At 40.2% G+C, this 23565-nt stretch overlaps 1 protein-coding gene and 1 pseudogene across 1 annotated transcript; both read left to right on the top strand.

Moving 5' to 3' along the window:
* The first annotated feature begins 7046 nt into the window (after positions 1-7046).
* Positions 7047-14192, top strand: LOC137291086 (beta-1,3-galactosyltransferase 1-like; annotated as a pseudogene).
* Positions 14193-14202: 10 nt separating this feature from the next.
* LOC137291085 (beta-1,3-galactosyltransferase 1-like) lies at positions 14203-15414 on the top strand. The gene has a single exon (XM_067822370.1). It carries the CDS (start codon positions 14203-14205, stop codon positions 15412-15414), a length of 1212 nt encoding a protein of 403 aa, XP_067678471.1.
* The last annotated feature ends 8151 nt before the right edge of the window (positions 15415-23565 follow it).

Raw genomic sequence — 23565 nt, 5'->3', positions numbered from 1 at the left:
AACACGATAATAAAGATTAATTCCTATGATTAACATGGTACAAATGATGACGTCACATAATTAACATGATACTAATGATGAAGTCACATTATTAACATGATACGAATGATGAAGTCCCATGATTAACATGATATTAATGAGGAAGTACTATGATTAACATGCTAATAATGATGAAGTCATATGATTAACATGATACTAATGATGACGTCACATGATTAACAAGGTACTAATGATGAAGTCATATGATTAACATGGTACTAATGATGAGGTCACATGATTAACATGATAACAATGATGACGTGTCACCCTACAACGACTTACGTTTACGATGTCTGATCATAATGGAGAACTACCGCATGATGACAAGCTGGTGTTTCCCGGTATACCGTCCACAGAAACCCCACCATGAAGTAACCTTGGCAGAAAGTAATCTCGAAGTAAATACTTTTGCGCAGATGTTAACATTTTACACGTTGACGCCATTTATCAGTTAATGTTTAATATGTTTCCGTATATTCACATACCCAAGTTTACAGTACTAGTATACACGTACTCAATAATTAAGCAAGGCTGTTGTTAATATTGGTCCAACACTGGGGTGCATATGCAAAGCACGTTTATCAAACAATATTTAGCTTAGCTTGCTGCTATGACCTTAAGCTTAGGCACATTGACGTATAATACATTCCATTGTTAATTTGCGTGCATCACAAACTTCAGAAATGATGTGAAAGACGGGAATATTTAAAATTTTCTTGACGTGGGTAGCTTAGATGAATTATATAATGACAGTTTACTTACTTGGAAGACGCAGGGATACTTACTCGAAACATAACCGCTCTGGTTTTAGCCGACTGGAGAGGACACACGCTGTCACTTGTAAAATAGGATCGTGCAAGACCCCGAGAATGTGGGAAGACCAGGAATGTCCGAGTTCCAATGCGTCTAGCAAAACATAAAACCCTGTCCCATTTGGGAGATTTGTGCTGGAAATGGGGAGTGAGAGTCCTGTTGTAGCTTCAAGAGAAGACTTCGCTCAATCAGACGTTCCTTCCTCACAGATAGACACATGCAGGGACATCTTGAGTCGTGCAGGCTCCGAGAAGATGCAGCTGTTTGAGGATATGGCGTATTGTTCATTATTCTCATAAAGATCCTATAAAGGATACCAACGGCTGTTGTCGTGTATGGAGACACTGATTACCAGCGAGTGGCCTATTGTAGCTCAATGATAGTGTGGGGCTGCGTTTCGTATCACTTCATACCCGAGAAGATCCGGGTTAGAATTGTTCTTCGGTGACAATTTTTGTCGTAAGAGGCGACTAACGGGATCGGGTTGTCAGGCTTGTCGTAGAGGCGACTAACGGGATCGGGTTGTCAGGCTCGCAGACTTGTTTGACACATGTCATCATATTCCCTATGCATAGATCGATGTTCATACTGTTGATCACTGGATTGTCTGGTCCAGACTCGATTATTCACTGCCATTCGGCTGGAATATTGTTGAGTGCGGGGTTAACAAACCAGTCAGTCGACCGACCGACCGATCGACCTTATCACTTCTCATTCTCAGTGGATCTTATTAAACGTATTAGAATGGTCAACGATATCAAGATGAAATACTGGACACCGCCGGCGGGTCACATTTTCATAATCATTCCCTCAGTCAGTAGTCAGATGTTTATGGATGAACAACGGTGTCGAAACGTTATCGTGGATTTTAAGCTCAAGCGAGAGACCGCATTGCTCAAAATGTACTGTAATTGACACAGAAGCTTGTAGAGGATTGGTAGAACATACCGTTGCTGAGAATTCGACGCCCAAGAGCCAATATGAGGAGACAATCGGCATTGTTCACGTTTTGTTCACGTTTTTGTGCATTTCCCGAGATGGTCAGAAAATTGTTACCAAATTTAAATTTCAGTTCCGTTTTTGTTTTATTTAGTGTAATTTTACATACAAAAATCACATGTCTGCTATCTCAAAAAAGAAACACATGGGTGATGTTGATATATGAAATTTCAAATATCTTTTCAAAATTAGTAATTAGTATTTAATTTTCATAACTTCGCCATTATAATGCTGGTTTCAGCACATGGAACGAATGCACAGCTGAAAAATGCTCAGTCTTGGATAATGTTCATGCACTTCACGTTAGAAAGTGTCAACTTGCATGAAAATGTCATGGCTGTTCAAAAAGTGATTCGCAATATGCACGTGCAGCTCTGAAGGGACATTGCCAAAATAAAACCATTTTGCTTTTAGACGGCCTTTTTCAGCTGAAATAAAGAATATTGACGTTATCCAACGACTCACTGCCGTAAATCGAAACATTACCACTATGCGTGAGGAGGCTGAATACCATCAGTCGTTTGTTGGACCGATACCAACAAACCAATTCTATGCAGGATTGGCCTGGAAGTACTAGATCATGGACTAACAGTGCGCAGGCTAGCCACATCTGGGTACTTCATTTGCGGGATCGAAGTGTCACAGAAACTGCAAAGTTCTGCAGGTGTATTGTCTGGTTTGAGGAGAGAGTCAGCGCAAACCATTCGTAATCGTTGATGAGAAGCTGGAGGAATCTACAGAACTGGTGACGGATATGGTTCAGTGACGAATCACGCTGGCCTGTTGACGTCAGAAATAAAAGGTTTGCCTAAAACTGTGTCGCCCAGGTTGACTGGTGGTGGTGGTAGTGCCATGGTGTGTGTGTGTGTGTGTGTGTGTGTGTGTGTGTGTGTGTGTGTGTGTGTGTGTGTGTGTGTGTGTGTGTGTGTGTGTGTGTGTGTGTGTGTGTGTGTGTGTGTGTGTGTGTGTGTGTGTGTTGTGTTGTGTTATCTCACTTTACAGTTAGCACACAAATTTCGTGAAAATACTCCTAGACATTGCTTTTGTGGGGACAGGATATTGCATTTAAAATTTTTAGGAGAAAGGTTTTACGTCATTAGTTGTATTACGTCAGTAGTTGTATATGGTTGGATTAATCATCAAAACAGTTGGTCTGTTTAAGGTGGACAGGTTATTTCATTCCTGCACCAACAATCTAGCCTTTAACACAATAGCCCTCAGCTACTGTGTAACTTCAACATTCCTCCATAGCATCTGAACACTTTTCTAATCACATTCAGCCTAGTTCAGGCTAGATATTTACATTACATTTACCTAAATAGAATTCTAACCTATCCATTTAATATGCATTAAATATTAATATTATATATATATCAAGTAGCCGACAGATCTTTTAATTTATCAGTATGAAATGTTTAAATGAGTGTATGTATGAGAGAGAGAGAGATAGAGAGAGATAGATAGAGAGAGAGAGAGAGAGAGAGAGAGTATGTAGTGTGTTATGTATTAGTAATATTAATTATTTGGAACTAGATAAATGTGTTAATGTATATTAAAATATTCTTTTTTATATGTTTTTACACTGTTATACTGTTACTATGATACAATCGAATGAAATTAATACACCATACACATGATAACCATTACAGTAATATTAACTGGCCAAATTCCTGCACGAAACAATTTCGTCTGTTCATATCGATCGTCAGCATTATTAGTTTCAGATATAATATAATGCAGCTCTTCAAACGATTTTCTGCTACTACAGGATTCATTGAAGCATTTTAGCTGAACGAACTATTCTTAACACCAGCTGCACAAGGTTAGTCTGCAAAAGGTGAGTTAAACATTTGGAATGAGTGTGTCTTACTTGTTATTTTCTCAAATCCAACCTATACTTTGATAGAAAGAATGGGAGGTGTGTCCTGTTTCTATTTTTTGTATGAATTTTGCATGAAGACTTTCTGAGACAATCAGCACGTAAGCATTTTCTCGTTACTAGCAACTGGGTGACTATCTCACCACGCCGCTCAGCATATTGACATACGTGTGGACTTCGATAGACCTTGTCTCCCATCACTTCGTGTCAGGAGGAGACGCGGTATATTGCCGAAGCAAACGGTTCCATTCGTGTAACATGTTGCAGTATTGGACACGTCGTTGTCGTTGTCGTTGTCGTTGTCGTTGTCGTCGTATCAGGACAGGTCCAACTCATGGTTGATATGCTCGAATTTCCACTAATCTCTGAGATCATTTCTGATGATGTGGTCAGAGATTCCTTGAAGGCCAGACTCCTGTTCTGCTGTGTCCATTGCTGCAGCCAATAGGGGACGTTGGTGAAACACTCGGATGGATCGGTCATGAGATGGAGTGGTCACTCTTGGTCGTCAACTATTGGGACGATTTTGGGTCGAATTGAAGCTGGTATATGCCTTAATGGAGATATGGTGCTGTGTGGGCGTTGAAGTGTCTTGTAACGGCAGACACGAACTCTCCTGCTTTCAAAGATTGCCAACGCCTAGTGTATTATGTGGGCCGACTGATTTACCAGAGAATTGTACATGCAACACTTTGACAAATGATGAATGCATTGATGAAGACGGAGGGATAATTTAGTTCGAACTTCTTTGGTTGGTTTCACAAGACAATTATGCATGAATGAGGTGAGCGGACTTCCAGCTCAACCCCAGGTCCTTTCCTGCGAGTGGCGTAATCCTGCTCGCGGTCGTCCCTACAAAGACAGTCATAATGCCGGACTCCACATCCACACTCACACCCAGTATAGATGTGAGCATATATATATAGTTTTTAACAACAATGGACGGGCAAAGATTCAATAATGGACAGATAGAGAAACAATAGCACTTCCTCCTGCAGTTGATGTGATGACAGACACAGCCAAGGGGGATAACCAATAAAGGTCATAAATATCATATGCAATAATTAATGGAAGTGACAAAGAGGAACAAGGAACGAGGGGATGTCAATAAGTTTTGAGCCTTGAGCATATTTCATACCCAGGTGTCACAGCCTATGGTACGACATTGAACCTTGGGGTGTAGCTGATGTGATATATAAGTTTTGGTATCCTACTCTCAGAAGTTATTGAACAGCTCACATTGACAGAAAGAGACCCCCCTCACGGCAGTGAAAATGAATAAAATTGAGTATAGAGCAGTAATTAAGGTTTTAGTTCTTGAAGGAAACTTGGCGAAGAACATTGAAGAAAGGCTTTCAGCAGTTTATGGGAAGTCTTCCCCTTCATCTGCTACCATCAAACGATGGGTCAATGAATTTAAGCATGGTAGGTCGCCCAACAACAAGCACTAGTCAGGAAAACTTTGACAGAGTGCATAGACTTGTGCTGGAAAATCGTCGAATCACACTCCACGAATTAGAGGAGACCAGAGGCATTTCACACGGATCCATCGAGACAATTCTTCATGAACATCTCGTCATGTCTAAGGTGTGCGCAAGATGCTTACAGATGAAATAAGGCAAACAAGGGTCACCATAAGCAACTCCATGCTAACCAGATACAACAAGAATCCACATAGATTACTTACCAAAAGGAAAAACAATGAATGGGGAATATTACGCTAACTTGTTGCTGTCCAAGAATGCGGGTACGAAATCTTTCCGCATCCCCTCTACTCTCCAGACCTGGCACCGAGTGATTGCCATCTGTACCCAAATCTCAAGAAACACTTGCGTGGTCGTAGTTTTCAGGATGACAATGAGCTTATTGCTGCTACTGAGGATTGGTTTGAGGACCAAAATGGCGCCTTCTACAGTGATGACATCAGCGCCTGGCAGAAAAGATGGAACAAGTCTCTTGACTCACAAGGGGACTATGTTGAAAAATAAATGTGGTTCATACCAATATTTTGTGTTTTTCTATGCAAAGCTCAAACGTACTGACATCCCCTTCGTAGCTGACAAGATACTGTACATGTACGTTGTGGTATGTGATAAAAATTAAGAATACAGATTAAATAATAACAAATAATTATCATATGGCCTGGCTACATAGTTTTGGGGGTTTTCGTTTAGAAATATTTGGACGATGGTTGCCCTGAATTAGACACTATAACACGTTCATTGGCGATAGGTCGGTCAGTAGCATTCAATCTTGGCACATTTTATCTCCGACTACATCTTACATGTCGTAATGAAACGATGAATTTAGTTTGACCTTTTGCCTTTACTCACGTTACTGACACATTGCACGTCGGGAACTATTTTCTGCATGCACTTTTCACGTATCGTTGTCTTTTGTTGTGACATACAGTTTTGTTTTGTTTTTCGATGCGTTTGCGCGCAGTACACAACAACCACAACATGGTTAACGGGATTCGAACATAGGAATTGTCGAGTAGATGTCAAAATATATCGACATTGTACTGCTGCGTTTCTTTTTTGAAGGGTGCTGAATGCAGTCGTAGCTCAATGTTATAGCATCTGTACTGTTCAGTGGTATCGTTTCCAATGTTATAGCATCTGTACTGTTCAGTGGTATCGTTTCCAATGTTATAGCATCTGTACTGTTCAGTGGTATCGTTTCCAATGTTATAGCATCTGTACTGTTCAGTGGTATCGTTTCCAATGTTATAGCATCTGTACTGTTCAGTGGTATCGTTTCCAATGTTATAGCATCTGTACTGTTCAGTGGTATCGTTTCCAATGTTTCAGTGTATTCCGTTGGATCATTCCTTTATTTGGGTGCCCGGATTCTCCACAGAAGTTAGAAGCTGGTGATCTAAACGGATGACACAAGTCCGCCTGGAAGGAAACAGCTATATAGTTAGACAGCACGCCTAAAACGTTGGTCAGAAATCTATTCCATTGCCTGTCTGCACACTCCATGCTCCTTGTCAGATAACCTGAGGTTCTGATGACCAGGGTATAATTTGTCAGATGACGGGTTTCTGTTTCTGAACGATTATTTTCCCGCTAGTCCAAGGTCAGTGTTAAAACCAGTGACCAGTACTAGTTTTCATGGGGGCAGATATCCGTCACATTAGCAGGGTCTGGCGTTATCCATTAGACTAATCCGCCGCTGTCCCATGTGCCAGTATTACTACAAGACAAAGGTTTCGCACTGACGAGAGCATACGTTTAATAAGTGGAGGGCCACGTATCTTGATTCCCACAACTGAACTTCCAGCCTGGGATACTATCACAAAACCCTAAGCATGGTCAGTATATTAAAAAGCTTTGTGTTCCTGTTAGTGGCATCGTCAGTTGGTATGGTCCTACCATTCTTAGCATACCGCAACACATTACACAAAAGTGATATCACCAGACAGGACGACGGTGCCATGAATACGACTGCACCATTCACTACAACTACATCTCGGAATTTAACACATGCTGTCCAAACACGGAACAGTAGGCGTGGTGCACCGTCCTTGCCATCAAGTGTTTATAATTCAACGTCTCATCCCAATATTCTTTCCTCATTTAACGATAAACCAAAATATTCTGGTGTGCGCCCAGACAGCTGCACGGACTGTTTCAGACATGATTTCGACTATCTCATACAGAACTCGGACATATGTCATGATTCCAAGGGGCAGATAAACCTGCTCATGCTCATCTTCACCAGTCACGTCAACAGGCGTAATAGAGATGTCATCCGCTCAACGTGAGCGTCCATCTCCAGAAACAATACTGGAACTGTGAGATATGTCTTTCTGTTGGGAAAAGTTGAAGACTACTCTTTGATGAAGAGTGTCGAGGAAGAATCACTACAGAATGAGGATTTACTGATGGAGGATTTCTTTGACTCTTATGCAAATTTGACCTACAAAACTATTATGGGATATAAGTGGGCGAGCATTCATTGCTCACAAGCAAGATTTGTTCTCAAGACAGATGACGATATGTGGATCAACGTTCCAAACTTAATCAGTGTTGTGAATTATAATGCAAAAATGCTGCAGAATACGGTAATTGGTGAGTGTTTCTTTGATGTCCCCGTTTTCAGAAATTTGATCTCAAAGTGGTACGCGTCCTTCAAGAGCTATCCTCGTGCACAATACCCTGGATACTGTTCTGGAACTGGCTATGTCACCAGCATGGCGGTTGTGACAAAAGTTTATCATGTATCAAAAAACGTTCCGTTCTTTCACCTGGAGGATGTTTATATAGCTTTCTGTGTTTTCAAGCTTGGATTAAACTTACAATCGGTTCCTGGATTCAGTTCCGCTAAGCAGGATACTGATGAACCTTGTCTGTTTAAATCATCCGAGACGATAACAGCTCATTGCCTCCAACTGCAATACATCGATAAGATTTGGAAAATGAAATGTCCAAGTTCTATTAAAAATATATAGAAAAGTGCATAAAGATAAATGATAATAATAAGCCCAATGGCCCTAATTTATATGATAGCTTCCCTAAGGGTTGGTAGTTAATATTACTGAGAGAAATGCATCATTTATTTTTACAGAAGTACGTTATGAACTTACGCCTTTAAGTAGTCTCTGCTTGCATTTGCCGTAACTGTGTCTAGTACGTTGGCCAACAGGCATATGGTATAGTAAGCTCAGTGTAGAAGCAAATCCGTTTCCAAAACCATTGCTGTGAATGTCTATTATTACCATTTCCTTTCTTATATAGTATGACAAAGAATAAAACAGACATCTGAACGCTGAACATAGAATTAGGGAATTTTCACTATTTCATCATTACAACTGTACAGGTTTGCGTATATTCTACTTTTCCATCACCAGATTAATATCTCCAGTGTAAACGTTTGATTATATACACCTGGAACTTAATTACGCGCCCCTAGATATATGTCATGATAGTAGAGCAACTGTTAACCATCGTCAAACACGAATGATACATCTGTATGAAAACACATCTCTAGTAGTCTAAAAAGGTGTTTCAGATCCTTTGCACTCACCACAATGCATCCCTTGTGCACGTGAAGCATACAACCCACACGTTTCCCAAAATTCAGTTCCTCTGACATGCAATTTATGGGTATAAAAGCAGACAAATTTGTAACTGTCTCCATTAATGAATACTGAAATGGCGAGGAGAAGACTTTCTGAAGCACTAAGGTGGCAAATGGTGCAACAGGCATGTCCTTCAAAGCTATTGGACGACAACTGGGCTACAGTCACTCGGTCACCAGTCGACTTGTCCGAAAACATCAGATAACAGATGTAAGAGATCGTCCAAGGCCTGGACAACACAGGAAGACAACGCCCCGTGATGATCACAGCCTGCCACGTCTGGTAAGTTGAGAATCCTCTGCCACAAGTTCGGTTTTGAAGCGCCTGTGGTTATCCTACAGACAATAATTATCCAACAGAACCGTCAGAAATCGCCTTAAGGCACTTGATATGAGGTCCAGAAGAGTCATTAAACGTACTGCTCTGTCTGATCTCCATAAGAGAGTCTGGAGTGGTGTATGGCCCGTCGGCAGTGGAACCTGAGGACATGGAGGAGAGTCACTGGCCAGATGAGAGCAGGTTCCTTTTCCACATTTCAGATGGTCGAATGACAGTGTGGAGGCATAAAAACATTGCTTACGTGCCCAGGAATATCTGCTCTACTGTTCCTTATTTTAGAGGATCGGTTATGGTTTGGGGTTGTCTTTCACACGACTGTAAACTGCAACGGTGACTGTCTGAGGAATTCTTAATGGTCAGCAGTACATCCGGGATATTCTCCATCCAGTTGTCGTGCCTCACTTTGACAACCACCCGTTGGCTACTCACCCGATATTCATGGACGACAACTCCAGGCCGCATCGGTCACGTGTTGTGACCGCGCATCTCCAAAATGAGGCTGATTCCTGATCTGAAGAACTCCACATCTTGGTCCCCTAAAAAACATTCCACAGCAGCGATAAGCTCATCATTATCCTGACAATTCTGGCCCCTGATGTGTTTTTTCAATCGAGGAAAGTCGCTAGGGGCTAGGTCTGGTGAATAGGGAGGGTGCTTTAAAATTTCGTACGCAGTTTACATTGCAGCTCGACTGATGTGGACTGGCGCATTGTCCTGGTGAAGAAGAATCCTTCGCCGGATCTTTCCTCGCCGCTTCTCTTAAATGGACTGGCGTACCTGCTTCAGAAGGTTAGCATGGTACTCTCCATTCATTGTCGTACCATGAGGCAAGTAGTCGATGTGGATAACACCTTTACTGTCCCAAAATATAGCTGCCATAACCTTCTTTGGGGACCTGGTCGATTTGAACTTCTTTGTCCTTGGAGAGGTGACATGTTTCCATTCCATTGACTCCTGCTTGCTCTCAGGTTCATAATGATGAAGCCAGGTTTCAACACAGGTTACGATTCTAAAGTGAAAATCTCCTGGGTTGGCATGGTAACGAGTCAGCATCACGCTCTTCAACCTGCTTCGCCGTGTTGCCCTCCAGGACAAGAAACTTTATTACTGCTCTATAGTCAACCTTGTCCATTTTTCACATCACTAGGGGTATATCTCTTCTACAAGGCACTGCCATTGAAGAAATGCATCCAGCTATGTGATCCTACTGGGAATATGTAGATAGGACACTAATAAACGTTAGGTGCCCTGCCCATTACTATATGTCAAGTATAAATATGCAAGGCTCAAAACCTTTTGATATCCCCTCGTGTTTCACAATCGCCAAGGATACACTCCCTGTGGAATAGTGAAAGAGCCACAGCAAGTTTTGTTTCTCATCATCCAGAAAATAGGTGGGGAGTAATAAACAGAATACTAAACTCTCTTCCGTGAAATATCGCTTTTATTAAACTCGTTAAAGATTTAGAATCAAACTCGCTTTCGCTCGTTTGATACCAAATCATTAAATCGTTTAATAATAGTATTACACGGAAGGTCGTTTAGTATCCTTTATATATATATAATAGTGTGTGTGTGTGTGTGTGTGTGTGTGTGTGTGTGTGTGTGTGTGTGTGTGTGTGTGTGTGTGTGTGTGTGTGAGTGAGTGAGTGAGTGAGTGTGTCAGAGCTTAATTTATTTCCCGGTGTATACATAAATCACACTGTACGAGATTGTATGGAAAGTATGCATATTATTCAGCCCTAAGCAAACTGTTCTTGTTATTACTTCATTAAAGGTCGCTGTACTAAATTGCCCTTGTATTTTAAGTTAATAATGCCAAACATATTGAAAATGTAATACATCTGGTTACAGTTGTTAGACTGCCCACCATGGAAAACGGTATTACACATATGGGGATGAAAATGGTATAACGTTGTAGTTTCCACACACCGGCCTTCTGCTTTACAAGACTAATAATACGAGCTTTGGTTGGGACCAGCCATTGACCTTGTAACTATGAGCTATTCAAAGGAAACAGAAATATGTACATAGCTAAAAGATGCATATGTTAGCAAGATGTTCTTTGTTTCCACCGTCTGTTTTGTACACCCAGTTTGAAACAAATGACAACTGAGACTATTCATATGCTCGAAACTACTATTACGGATTCATAGCAATCCTGTTGCCAACACTATGTGTGGATAATGCAATACGTTGTTCTTGTACCATCAGCGGTTGTTCGTGGAGAAATAATATCAAGAAACTCCCCACAGTCGGTCTGACCAAGTAGAATCTCATTCCGGATCCCGTATGTTTGAGTTGACCACCCTGGGTCTTGGTGCTTTAGGATAACGAAGATAGCATTATTTCAGAGTTTGTTTGTATGAATACTTGTGAATAATGTGTGTTTCGAAAATTATGTATTTTTTCCTTCTATGTGGGAACTCTACCAGTTTATGCTTTCTATGTGAAAGATTAAATGTTTCGTTTGTTAAGCTTCTGTGGTGACACATAATTGGATTTCACATGGGTTGAAGTATTCATTGAATTATATTTTCTCGAAATGTAAGTGTAATCGTAATACATGTCTTTAATTTGAGGGAATGTACTTCAGTTCAAACTCAGCTTTAATGTAACTTGAATCATCTACCTAATTTCTCCTCAATGAATACTCGAATTGTATGCTGAAGGGTGCTTGCAATTCGTACAAACAAATGTGATGAGAGAGTAACAACTGTTTAACGCCACATCGGCAGTGTTGCAGCTATTTACGTGAGGTTATTTGCTAGTTAATTCCACGATTAACAACACAATTCATTTGAAATCTGACAGCTATGAATTTATAATTGAGTATCACTTTGTGGTATGTGATGGATACAAATTTTAGCTACTAAAATGTCATTACCTCTGTTTTTCATCTTGTTTTCAGATTTACTTCACACCAAAAGACTATATACATCTCCATAACACATTTGATATATAATTCGAAAACCACATTTCTGTCCTTGACTTAAAGGTAGTACATTTCATCAAAACAAAATGTCAACGACATTTGGAGAACGGCAACAAATGAACATGATCGTCTGCGCTGTTCATGAAGGTCTTTTTATAAACGGCTGGAGACGTGTTACATTCGCCTAAATTCTACGCTTACCACTTGCAACGTAAGGTTAGGTAGGTATGTTTCAGATGGATCGTATGTTCTTTCTCACTTTGCAACAACATTTGGAACAACCGATTTTTTTCTATTTTTAATAAAATGACAATAATTGCTGAGGACGTGTTCATGTCCCAGTTCCTGATTGAACAGTTTAGTTCCTGATTGCACATACATCTGTCATCGCAACAGGCTCACGAACTACTTCTCTTCTGACATATTCATCAGTGATGGTCATTTTGGCGTGCTGTATTTTATGTGAATGAATTACAAGAAGCTGTCATTGACCTCCTGAGGTACTTGAACAGACAATGTCTTCAGCAAGTGATCATTTAAATCTGCACGACAGCAGGCGGCGTTCCGTGTGAAGAGAGGTGAAGCGTACATGCACTCATGTAACCTATTCTGATCTGCTGACATAGTAGGTTAGTTGTTGTTGGGCAGTTCCTATAAACTCTGAGTCTGATACGGTATTCCAGCTGACAGACAGCACTGGGTAGTACCTGATACAGCATATGTAGGTGTATGCATAGCCAAATGTAGATATCGTTGGCACGTTGCAATCGGCATATATATGCATATCAATATTACAGTTTCAAATTCTTTATGACCCCATATATTGCTTAACAATCATAACACACGATTAGCCATATTGTAGTATCGAAAATATAGATTTTACTCTGTAGAACGATATAACTACCAAGAGCACTTGAAATATTATCCAGTGCTCTCTTTGACACAACTCCCATTAACTAACAGCATGTTTACATGACAAATATGAAGTGAAATAGACTCCAAAATATTTGTATCTACATAGAACTGATAGTTCAGTATCATTAAAAAAATGTTTCCATGGTTGCTAGGTTCCGCCTTTTCGGATTACCATTATGTTTCATTTATTCGTATTTACTTTTAATCCTAATTGATCATAGAAATCACGTATGCTATCTAATTGATTCTGTAAATCACATTTTCTTAGTAATACAATACCACCAGCAAATAGAAGTAAGTACAATTTCACTATATCTGACATGAGTTGCACTCCATATCGGTTGAGAATTAAATACTAGTTGTTAACTCTATATATAGAACACCAATGACCTCATAATAGACCCATGTCTGACGCCTATAGGACATTCCAATTTGTCAGAACATAAGTGATTTTCTCTAACACAGGCAGTGACAATTTATACAAACTTTGAATGAACTTAATAACAAATAGTCTACAGCTTTGGGCGTCTCATTGTATAAAACGCTTCACTCAATAAACGCTGCTTACACTCTGCATTTGTTCTTCTAAAAATGTGGTTTTTTTTGCAATAACAGAGTATAAACACTAGTATCTATTTTTGAATAACCATGTCAGAAAGCCTGATTGTGATTCTACCACAATGCCTTATACAACTTTACAAATGCGCATTTTATTGTCCATCTAACTGATCTTTTTAACCAAATGAATACCTTGCCGACGTGCTTAAACTATGTCTATAGAGGGCAAGCCATAAATACACCTTCACAGGTGCAGTAGGTTTTATACCGTTTCCTTCTGTTAAACTCGCGACGTATCGATCACTCATAAATGCTTATTATGCATGTATCCGCCTTATAATAGGTGTATATACCACAGGTTAAGACGAACTGATCAATGTTCATATCGTGGAGAAACCAGTCATAGAACGATGCTGCATTTCTGATTACATATAGACAGAGAAAGTTGTGACAAGAAGACGCTGTTTAAGGTATGTGCACGGGAGGCACAGGACCTTTGTCCCCAAAGGTAAGGTTCACTCTATAAGTCAAACTGGCTCTGTCACTATTACGCAAAACATATACTAGTACACATGCATATGTAAACAGAATATGTTCCCATGTTTCAGTTCAAGGATCTTCTCTAGATTGTTAAACATGGCGTCCAACCCACAGATATTACAAGTCTTTCTGTTGGTGTCTGTGGTAACAACATTGCTTGTGGTGATCGCCACTCTATACAAACATCAAAAGACACGAGTGATTGGACGAAGGAACTCTGTACACAACAGTGCACACCTGCTTCCTGAGGTTGCACACTCGTCTCAGAAATTAATGCCTTCGGTTAATCCACCCGATTACAACTCAGCGCACAAGGAAAACCTGTCAACCGGCAACGTCCGACTTGTAAATCTGAGCTTTACACTTCATTCTAGTGCTTCTCCCTTACCGAACCACTGGCGAAACAAAACAGAATCACTTCCCTCCAAATCAAGTTCTATTTCTGTTGTTTATGCCTCAAATACAAATGACTATTCTGGCGTGCGTCCAGACAGTTGCACGGACTGTTTCAGACATGATTTCGACTATCTCATACAGAACTCGGACATATGTCATGATTCCAAGGGGCAGATAAACCTGCTCATGCTCATCTTCACCAGTCACGTCAACAGGCGTAATAGAGATGCCATCCGCTCAACGTGGGCGTCCATCTCCAGAAACAATACTGGAACTGTGAGATATGTCTTTCTGTTGGGAAAAGTTGAAGACTACTCTTTGATGAAGAGTGTCGAGGAAGAATCACTACAGAATGAGGATTTACTGATGGAGGATTTCTTTGACTCTTATGCAAATTTGACCTACAAAACTATTATGGGATATAAGTGGGCGAGCATTCATTGCTCACAAGCAAGATTTGTTCTCAAGACAGATGATGATATGTGGATCAACGTTCCAAACTTAATCAGTGTTGTAAATTATAATGCAAAAATGCTGCAGAATACCGTAATTGGTGCGTGTTTTCTGAATGCTGGGGTTAACAGAAACTCCTCGTCAAAGTGGTACGCGTCCTTCAAGAGCTATCCTCGTGCACAATACCCTGGATACTGTTCTGGAACTGGCTATGTCACCAGCATGGCGGTTGTGACAAAAGTTTATCACGTATCGAAAAACGTTCCGTTCTTTCACCTGGAGGATGTTTATATAGCTTTCTGTGTGTTTAAACTGGGCTCTAGGCTCAAATATCGCAATGGATTTTACTTGGCTGTTAGAACAAGGCCACCTTGCTTCTTTAAATCCAACAGAGTGGTGACAGTCCATGGCTTTGCCCTTACTGATATCCAGAAGGTGTGGGCGACGAAATGCCCATAGCAGTAATCGTGGTACGAATCATACTGATCGCTTGTAAATATTTCTACGACATCTCGTGTCTGTTAGACGCTTTGGGTAGTGTGAGAGTAACTTCAAGGTTTACATACTTTGTTCCTTATTTATCCACTGAAATGAAATAGCAAGAGTGGATATCAATAACGACGATGTATATCACACATCACAATCAAAGACTGTGTACGACTGTGAGGTTACCTGCCCTTGTCAAAGATGGTCGCACGGCATTGAGCTCCTCCAATGTTTATGCATTTAGTGAGGCGCCGTCATGTATAATAAAACGATGATGAAGCCAGCGACGTGTCTGAGGTTGTAAACAAAGCCCAAGAGCCATCATAATATCTCTGGAACAGTACAAGATTTCGACTGGGTTTTTCAGGCAACCCCCGGGCATACGTCAATCCAGGCCCAGTAACACTGGAGGAAGTACAAGAAACAATCCTCAATGAAATGTGTGATGTCAAAACAGACCTGACTACTGAGATTACTTCCCTTAGAACCGACGTGCAAACGCTAACGTCTAAGTGTGATCAGATGGAAACGACGATGAGTGGCATACAGAACGAAATAGGTAAAGTTAAGCATCGTAGCAGCATTATGTACGGCGACATTGATGCACTGGCAGAGACAGCTGACATCATGCAGACGAAGCTCTCAGATTTTGACGAGGAAATTGGCCGCCTCGAAGCATTTAACCGACGTCACAACGTCATTATTTATGGCGTACCTGAATGCAGTGATGAGGATCACATGACGTTCACACGTGACGTGTACACAAATGGTGGTCAACTTGATGAATGAATTCGTCAAGACAAAGAAGTTGCAAAAGTTGGACATTAGTCGCGCTCATCGACTTGGGGCTAAAGTACAGGTTCCGATCGACCACGCCCACTGATCGCCAAGTTCAAGGACACGGACGATAAAATTGAGGCACTCAAAGTAAGAACGTCATTAAAGAATGCAGGATATGGAATCTCCAGTGACCTAACAGCCCGACAAAGACAGCAGCTCAAGGAACTTGAAGGTACGGGTCTCAGGGGATACTTCAAGTATGGGAAATTAGTTACCGAGCCGGATACACGCCGTACAACCCGAAACCAATCCATTAAATCTACTACAACCCGAAGAACACTGACAGCACGACGCCCTAGCTCTCGCACTACGCAAGAACGGACGGATTGCACAGCCATAGGGGCGTGGCCATGGCTCAGGTCTTATTAACCACGAAACTTTGAACAGCGATACCAGTGTAAATGATAACGCTGGGGATTTTAGCCCCTGCAGTGACAGCCAAACGACGTATGTTAATGAGGGGGTGAATGGAATGTAAACGGACTCATGGGCAAATATCACGATCCAAACTTTACTAGCTATATAAGTTCATTTGAAATTCTGTGTCCCACAGAAACCTTGTTTAGTACAATACCACAGCATTGGTTCGCAGACTTCGATATGTGTTTTGCACCTGCTATTAAACTGGCATAATATGGTCGCTTGTGCGGTGGTGTATGGTGTATGTATAAAGAAGACATTCAGTGAGCATTTTTAGAGAATTACAAAGGGTGTGGATAACCTTGTTTGTATAAAGTGTAGCAAAAATGTCTTTGGCTTTACCACGGATATTATACTGATATGTGTGTACATCCCTCCTAAGGGTTCTGGTTATTATCACACAGTTAATTTCTTCTGTGCACTTGATAAACTTGAGGAATTCCTATTTCTTCAATATTTTTGCATTTCTTCTTTGTGGCGATATGAATACTAGAACAGCAAGTGAGAATAATCCTTGTACACAAGAGGCTGATGCCGAGGCTGACGATATTATTGGTTCTTCCTTTATTGATGGGGATCATCATTCTGTCGGCGAGAGGAAATCCAGTGATAATGTGATAAACGTTTTTGGCCGAAAATTGTTAAGTATATGTCACACATATGGATTTTTCAATGTTAATGGAAGAGCACCATAATAATGATGAATTTACTTACATAAGTGCACTAGGAAGTAGTGTAAATGATGAATTTACTTACATAAGTGCACTAGGAAGTAGTGTAAATGATGAATTTACTTACATAAGTGCACTAGGAAGTAGTGTAAATGATGAATTTACTTACATAAGTGCACTAGGAAGTAGTGTAAATGATGAATTTACTTACATAAGTGCACTAGGAAGTAGTGTAAATGATGAATTTACTTACATAAGTGCACTAGGAAGTAGTGTAAATGACTATTTTATCTCTTAAACTGATTTTTTTATATAGCTATGCTAAATGTTGGGCAACGTCTTGAATCTGACCACCAGCCTTTGGAACGTTTTTGTTACTCCCTTATTTGACATCTGATAAACAACCAGGCATTGTACTTAATCTCACGGAAACGTACAGGTGGAACAGTGTCCTATCAGACAACTTTATAACCTGCTAGAAGACCATTTTCTATAGTTTAACCAATTCACAAGTCATATACTGGATGCAGTCAAATGCATGAAAAGACCTGCAGACAGATTCCAGATTTTAAGACGCCAACCTTTAAACGTCCGAAAAGCGTGACGCGAGGAGGACACTTAGGAAATTTAGACTTACACGAAACGATAACAATAGAAAGACTTTTTGTACTTTGAGAAATAAATATGAAGAATCATGCAGAAAATATAAGAGCAAAAAAATAGATCTCCGACTGAAAAAAATGAGCACTTTCACCCAACATTCTAGTAAATTTTGGCTAAAGATCCGTTCCTTGAACATTATAGATAGTTATGCCTGTTCTTTAACAAGCGACCAGTGGGTGTCACACTTTCGTTCCGTCTTTTCACACTTTTGTGAAGATTCTGACTGTAATGATGCAGCTAGCTTGCTGGAATCTAAGGCTGATTCAGCGGTTATACTGAAGTTGATGCCGAAATCCTTGATTCAAATATAACAGAAACCGAAATTGTTGATGCTATAGTAAATCTTGAAAGCGTAAAATCAGTTGGTTGGGATAATTTTAACTGTGATGCTAAAAGCCTCCCAAGACATAATATTGCCATTTTTGCATAGATGTTTAACTATGTTTTTAAGACTGGATATTTTCCAAAATCCTGGGCACAGTCTGTTATAGTACCTTTACACAAGAAGGGCGACATCAATAACCCTGATAATTACAGAGGCATATCTTTGACGAGTAGTATTGGTAAATTGTTTGCATCTGTCTTCAACAAAAGTCTAAACATGTGGGCAAATATTAGAGATACAATTCCTGAAACACAGGCTGGCTTCAGGAAAGGCTATTCCACATCTGACCATATTTTCACATTGCATGCAATTGTGCAAAAGTTCGTAATAAGAAGAAAACGTAAATTGTATGTAGCATTTATCGACTTTAGGAAACCATCTGACTCGGTAAATCGACAAAAAATGTGGTCTTGTTTAAGGCGGGCGCGATTAGAGGGGAAAATGTTATTTATGTTACAAGGTATTTATGCCAGCGTAAAGGCTTGTGTGTGCAGCAATGTGGGACTCACTGACAATGTTGAGTGCCCACTGAGTGTGAAGCAAGGATGTGTGTTAAGTCCTATTCTTTTCTCCTTCTTCATTAGCAAATTAGAAAATGAAAAAATCCATAAAGGGAAACATGGTGTACAACTATATATTCTGATATGTTGGAAATTTTAATGCTGCTGTTTGCCGACAACATGATATTAGCATTGGACACAGTGGTAGGTTTACAGAACCAATAAGACATTTTGGAGAACTACTCGAAAGTATGGAAATTACATGTCAATCTGGACAAGTCAAATATTGTTGTATTTGGAAATGGAGGGCATATCGCTTGTGCCGAAAAATGGTACTATGCCGTCATTTCAATGCAAATAGTTCCTCAATACAAATATCTTGGAATGCTTTTTAATTATACATTGAATATGGGTAAAACTACCGTTGCCATATCGGCAAAAGCAAGAAAGGCTCTGGTGTATTTACTGTCATCACTCTGTCCATTAGCGCCAATAACGTCAAAGATGTTTTCTAAACTTCGATGCACAGATTCAACCAATGCTTTTGTATGGGGCAGAAATATGGGGTTTCCAGACTTTCGAACCGATTGAAAAAATACATCTGTTAGCATGTAAGAAGTTCTTTAATGTCAATATTATAACACCAAAATATATGGTATATGGAGAATGTGGAAGATACCCATTATACATCAACTCTCATCTTCGGTTTATTGAATATTGCTTCAAAATACTGAAAATGCATGAACAGTGTCTACCCAGAAAGTCTTATAACATGTTACTGTATCTAGATAATATTGGTTATGTAACATGGGCATCAAATGTGAGATATCTGTTATTTTCGTATGGATTCGGGTATGTGTTTATTTTCCAAGGGGTCGGTAACGGGCGGCTGTTTATGAACGAATTCCGTCAAACAGCCGTGGATATGTTTCGACAGAATTGGATGAATACCCTTAATTTAAGTTCTAGATTTGTATATAGATCCTTTAAAACGTTGATAGAACCTGAGACATATTTGATAAACATTACATGCAAGAAACTTAGATTAGCAGATATAATGATCAATACTGGCCGTCACAAGTCACTGGCCAAACATCTAAGATTTTGTCCGGTCTGTATGGCGGATATCGAGGATGAATATTATCTGTTATTTATATGTGACGCTTATACCGAGTGAAGAAAGGAGTACATTCCACAGAAATACCTGCGTCACGCTACAAGGGAATCACTTATAAGAATTCTATCATCACAAGGCGAATCTGTCCATGTTAAATTAGCTCTGTCTCAAATACTTTCATTGTTAAGGAAGAGTCTCATTTCACCTGCTAACTAACTTCACAATGTAATGATGCTTTTCACGCTTTGCAATGTGAATATGCTGTCTGTCTTTATAACACTATGTACGCTATGTAGGCCTTATGTACGATAAACCATCTTGATCTTGATCTCTTGAATTCAATATGAATCGCTGTTGAAACAAACACACGCACACACACACACACACACACACACACACACACACACACACACACACACATTATTGTTGACATTCTCACGCGGGGACTGGAGAGAAAGTGTATACATAGAGGATACTAAACGACTTTCCGTGTAATACTATTTATATTAAACGATTTAATGATTTGGTATCTAAATCTTTAACAAGTTTAATAAAAATGACATTTCACGGAAGCGAGTTTAGTATTCTGTTTATTACTCGCCAACCTAAACTGACAGAAACTGCCGTGAAATTCCCTACAGTAAGATCACTCTCAGCTTTCCGCGAGTCAAGCAAGGGCTAGTAAAATTGCGACATCGGCATTAGCATTGTGACGTCACAACTTTGAACCATTTTGACGTCATACGTCAAGCGGTATTACACTAGTGCAACATTGCCGTAAAAGTATTACCCTGCAGTACCTTCAACGGGCGAGTAATAACACCTGCAGCATGTGTAACGTCCATCATATCAGAAAAGACATCCTTTCAAAGCCAAACCTTTACATCGACAATACAATTTGATAATGTTCATTACATATCGTGCTGTAAAGGAGTTGTATGTTCTATATCAGATGCCACGAAACACTGCCATCAACACCACTAAATATCGTCAGTCGCTGAACCGGCTAACCACAGCATATCTTGATGGAGTTATGTGAAAATCCCATTGAACAGTTAAACGATTGGGTAACAGGTGTGTACCTCGCGATGGAGAAAACTTAAGAATTCGTAAGAATTCCTATTGAAATACTGGCAAGGTGCTGCCTTCCTATATCGACTCGTTTCATTGCTGTGTGATTAGATCAAAGAGGACGGGTCTTATGGCAGCATATATCCACTATATCACACCTGACTTCTCTAAAATATAATGCGTTTCTCTCAATAATCCTATCAGCACCCAGGGAAGCTATACCATATAATTTAAGAAGCCAAATCATTTAGATTACAATATCAAATTAAAGAGCTCTAATGAAAGATAGCAGCACTGCATAAATCGACTCTCCCTCCCACTACCGCCGAACGTTTTTTCAATGAACCTCATACAGTTATGTCCGTTTCAGCACCCTTTACGAATATCCCACGCACAACAGTTACTTCGGATTGGAACCAGTTCAGCAAACACCGCGTGTTACAGTTTTCGATACAAATGCTCAATTCATTCCAGATGTTTGCAAGCTGTTCACCTCGAAGTTCCAATAATAGATTTTAGCTATTATTAATCTCAACTCAGATCAAATATATCAATATTCCACAGTAAACGTTAATCACATTTCGGGGCAAACATTGAACATATTACGAGAGCTTCATTTACTTTGTTTGATACGCACAACGGAAAGTTTTAAAGAACAACAACGAGCAACTTGTTTGGGTGCTTTACATCTCCTTGTAATCATACTGATGGGAGACTGAATCTATGTGGTGATGGGAGACTGAATCTATGTGGTGATGTGAGACTGAATCTATGTGTTGTGTAACGGAATCTATGTGGTGATGGGAGACTGGATGTATGTGGTGATGTGAGAGTGGATCTATGTGGTGATGTGAGACTGAATCTATGTGGTGATGTGAGACTGAATCTATGTGGTGATGTGAGACTGAATCTATGTGGTGATGGGAGACTGAATCTATGTGGTGATGTGAGACTGAATCTATGTGGTGATGTGAGACTGAATCTATGTGGTGATGGGAGACTGAATCTATGTGGTGATGTGAGACTGGATCTATGTGGTGATGTGAGACTGAATCTATGTGGTGATGTGAGACTGGATTTATGTGGGGATGTGAGACTGGATTTATGTGGTGATGTGAGACTGAATCTATGTGGTGATGTGAGAGTGAATCTATGTGGTGATGTGAGACTGAATCTATGTGGTGATGTGAGACTGAATCTATGTGGTGATGTGAGACTGAATCTATGTGGTGATGTGAGACTGGATTTATGTGGTGATGTGAGAGTGGATCTATGTGGTGATGTGAGACTGGATTTATGTGGGGATGTGAGACTGGATTTATGTGGTGATGTGAGACTGAATCTATGTGGTGATGTGAGACTGAATCTATGTGGTGATGGGAGACTGAATCTATGTGGTGATGTGAGACTGAATCTATGTGGTGATGTGAGACTGAATCTATGTGGTGATGGGAGACTGAATCTATGTGGTGATGTGAGACTGGATTTATGTGGTGATGTGAGACTGAATCTATGTGGTGATGTGAGACTGGATTTATGTGGGGATGTGAGACTGGATTTATGTGGTGATGTGAGACTGAATCTATGTGGTGATGTGAGACTGAATCTATGTGGTGATGGGAGACTGAATCTATGTGGTGATGTGAGACTGAATCTATGTGGTGATGTGAGACTGAATCTATGTGGTGATGGGAGACTGAATCTATGTGGTGATGTGAGACTGGATTCATGTGGTGATGTGAGACTGAATCTATGTGGTGATGTGAGACTGAATCTATGTGGTGATGTGAGACTGAATCTATGTGGTGATGTGAGACTGAATCTATGTGGTGATGGGAGACTGAATCTATGTGGTGATGTGAGACTGAATCTATGTGGTGATGTGAGACTGAATCTATGTGGTGATGGGACACTGAATCTATGTGGTGATGTGAGACTGAATCTATGTGGTGATGGGAGACTGAATCTATGTGGTGATGTGAGACTGGATTTATGTGGTGATGTGAGACTGAATCTATGTGGTGATGTGAGACTGGATTTATGTGGGGATGTGAGACTGGATCTATGTGGTGAAGTGAGACTGGATTTATGTGGGGATGTGAGAGTGGATCTATGTGAGAGTGGATCTGTGTGGTGATGTGAGACTGAATCTATGTGGTGATGTGAGACTGGATTTATGTGGTGATGTGAGACTGAATCTATGTGGTGATGGGAGACTGAATCTATGTGGTGATGTGAGACTGGATTTATGTGGTGATGTGAGACTGAATCTATGTGGTGATGTGAGACTGGATTTATGTGGGGATGTGAGACTGGATTTATGTGGTGATGTGAGACTGAATCTATGTGGTGATGTGAGACTGAATCTATGTGGTGATGTGAGACTGAATCTATGTGGTGATGTGAGACTGAATCTATGTGGTGATGGGAGACTGAATCTATGTGGTGATGTGAGAC

The sequence above is a fragment of the Haliotis asinina genome, chromosome 7 (genome assembly GCF_037392515.1).
Source record: "Haliotis asinina isolate JCU_RB_2024 chromosome 7, JCU_Hal_asi_v2, whole genome shotgun sequence".
NCBI classification, from domain to species: domain Eukaryota; kingdom Metazoa; phylum Mollusca; class Gastropoda; order Lepetellida; family Haliotidae; genus Haliotis; species Haliotis asinina.
This window is presented reverse-complemented; position numbering and strand designations above follow the sequence as displayed.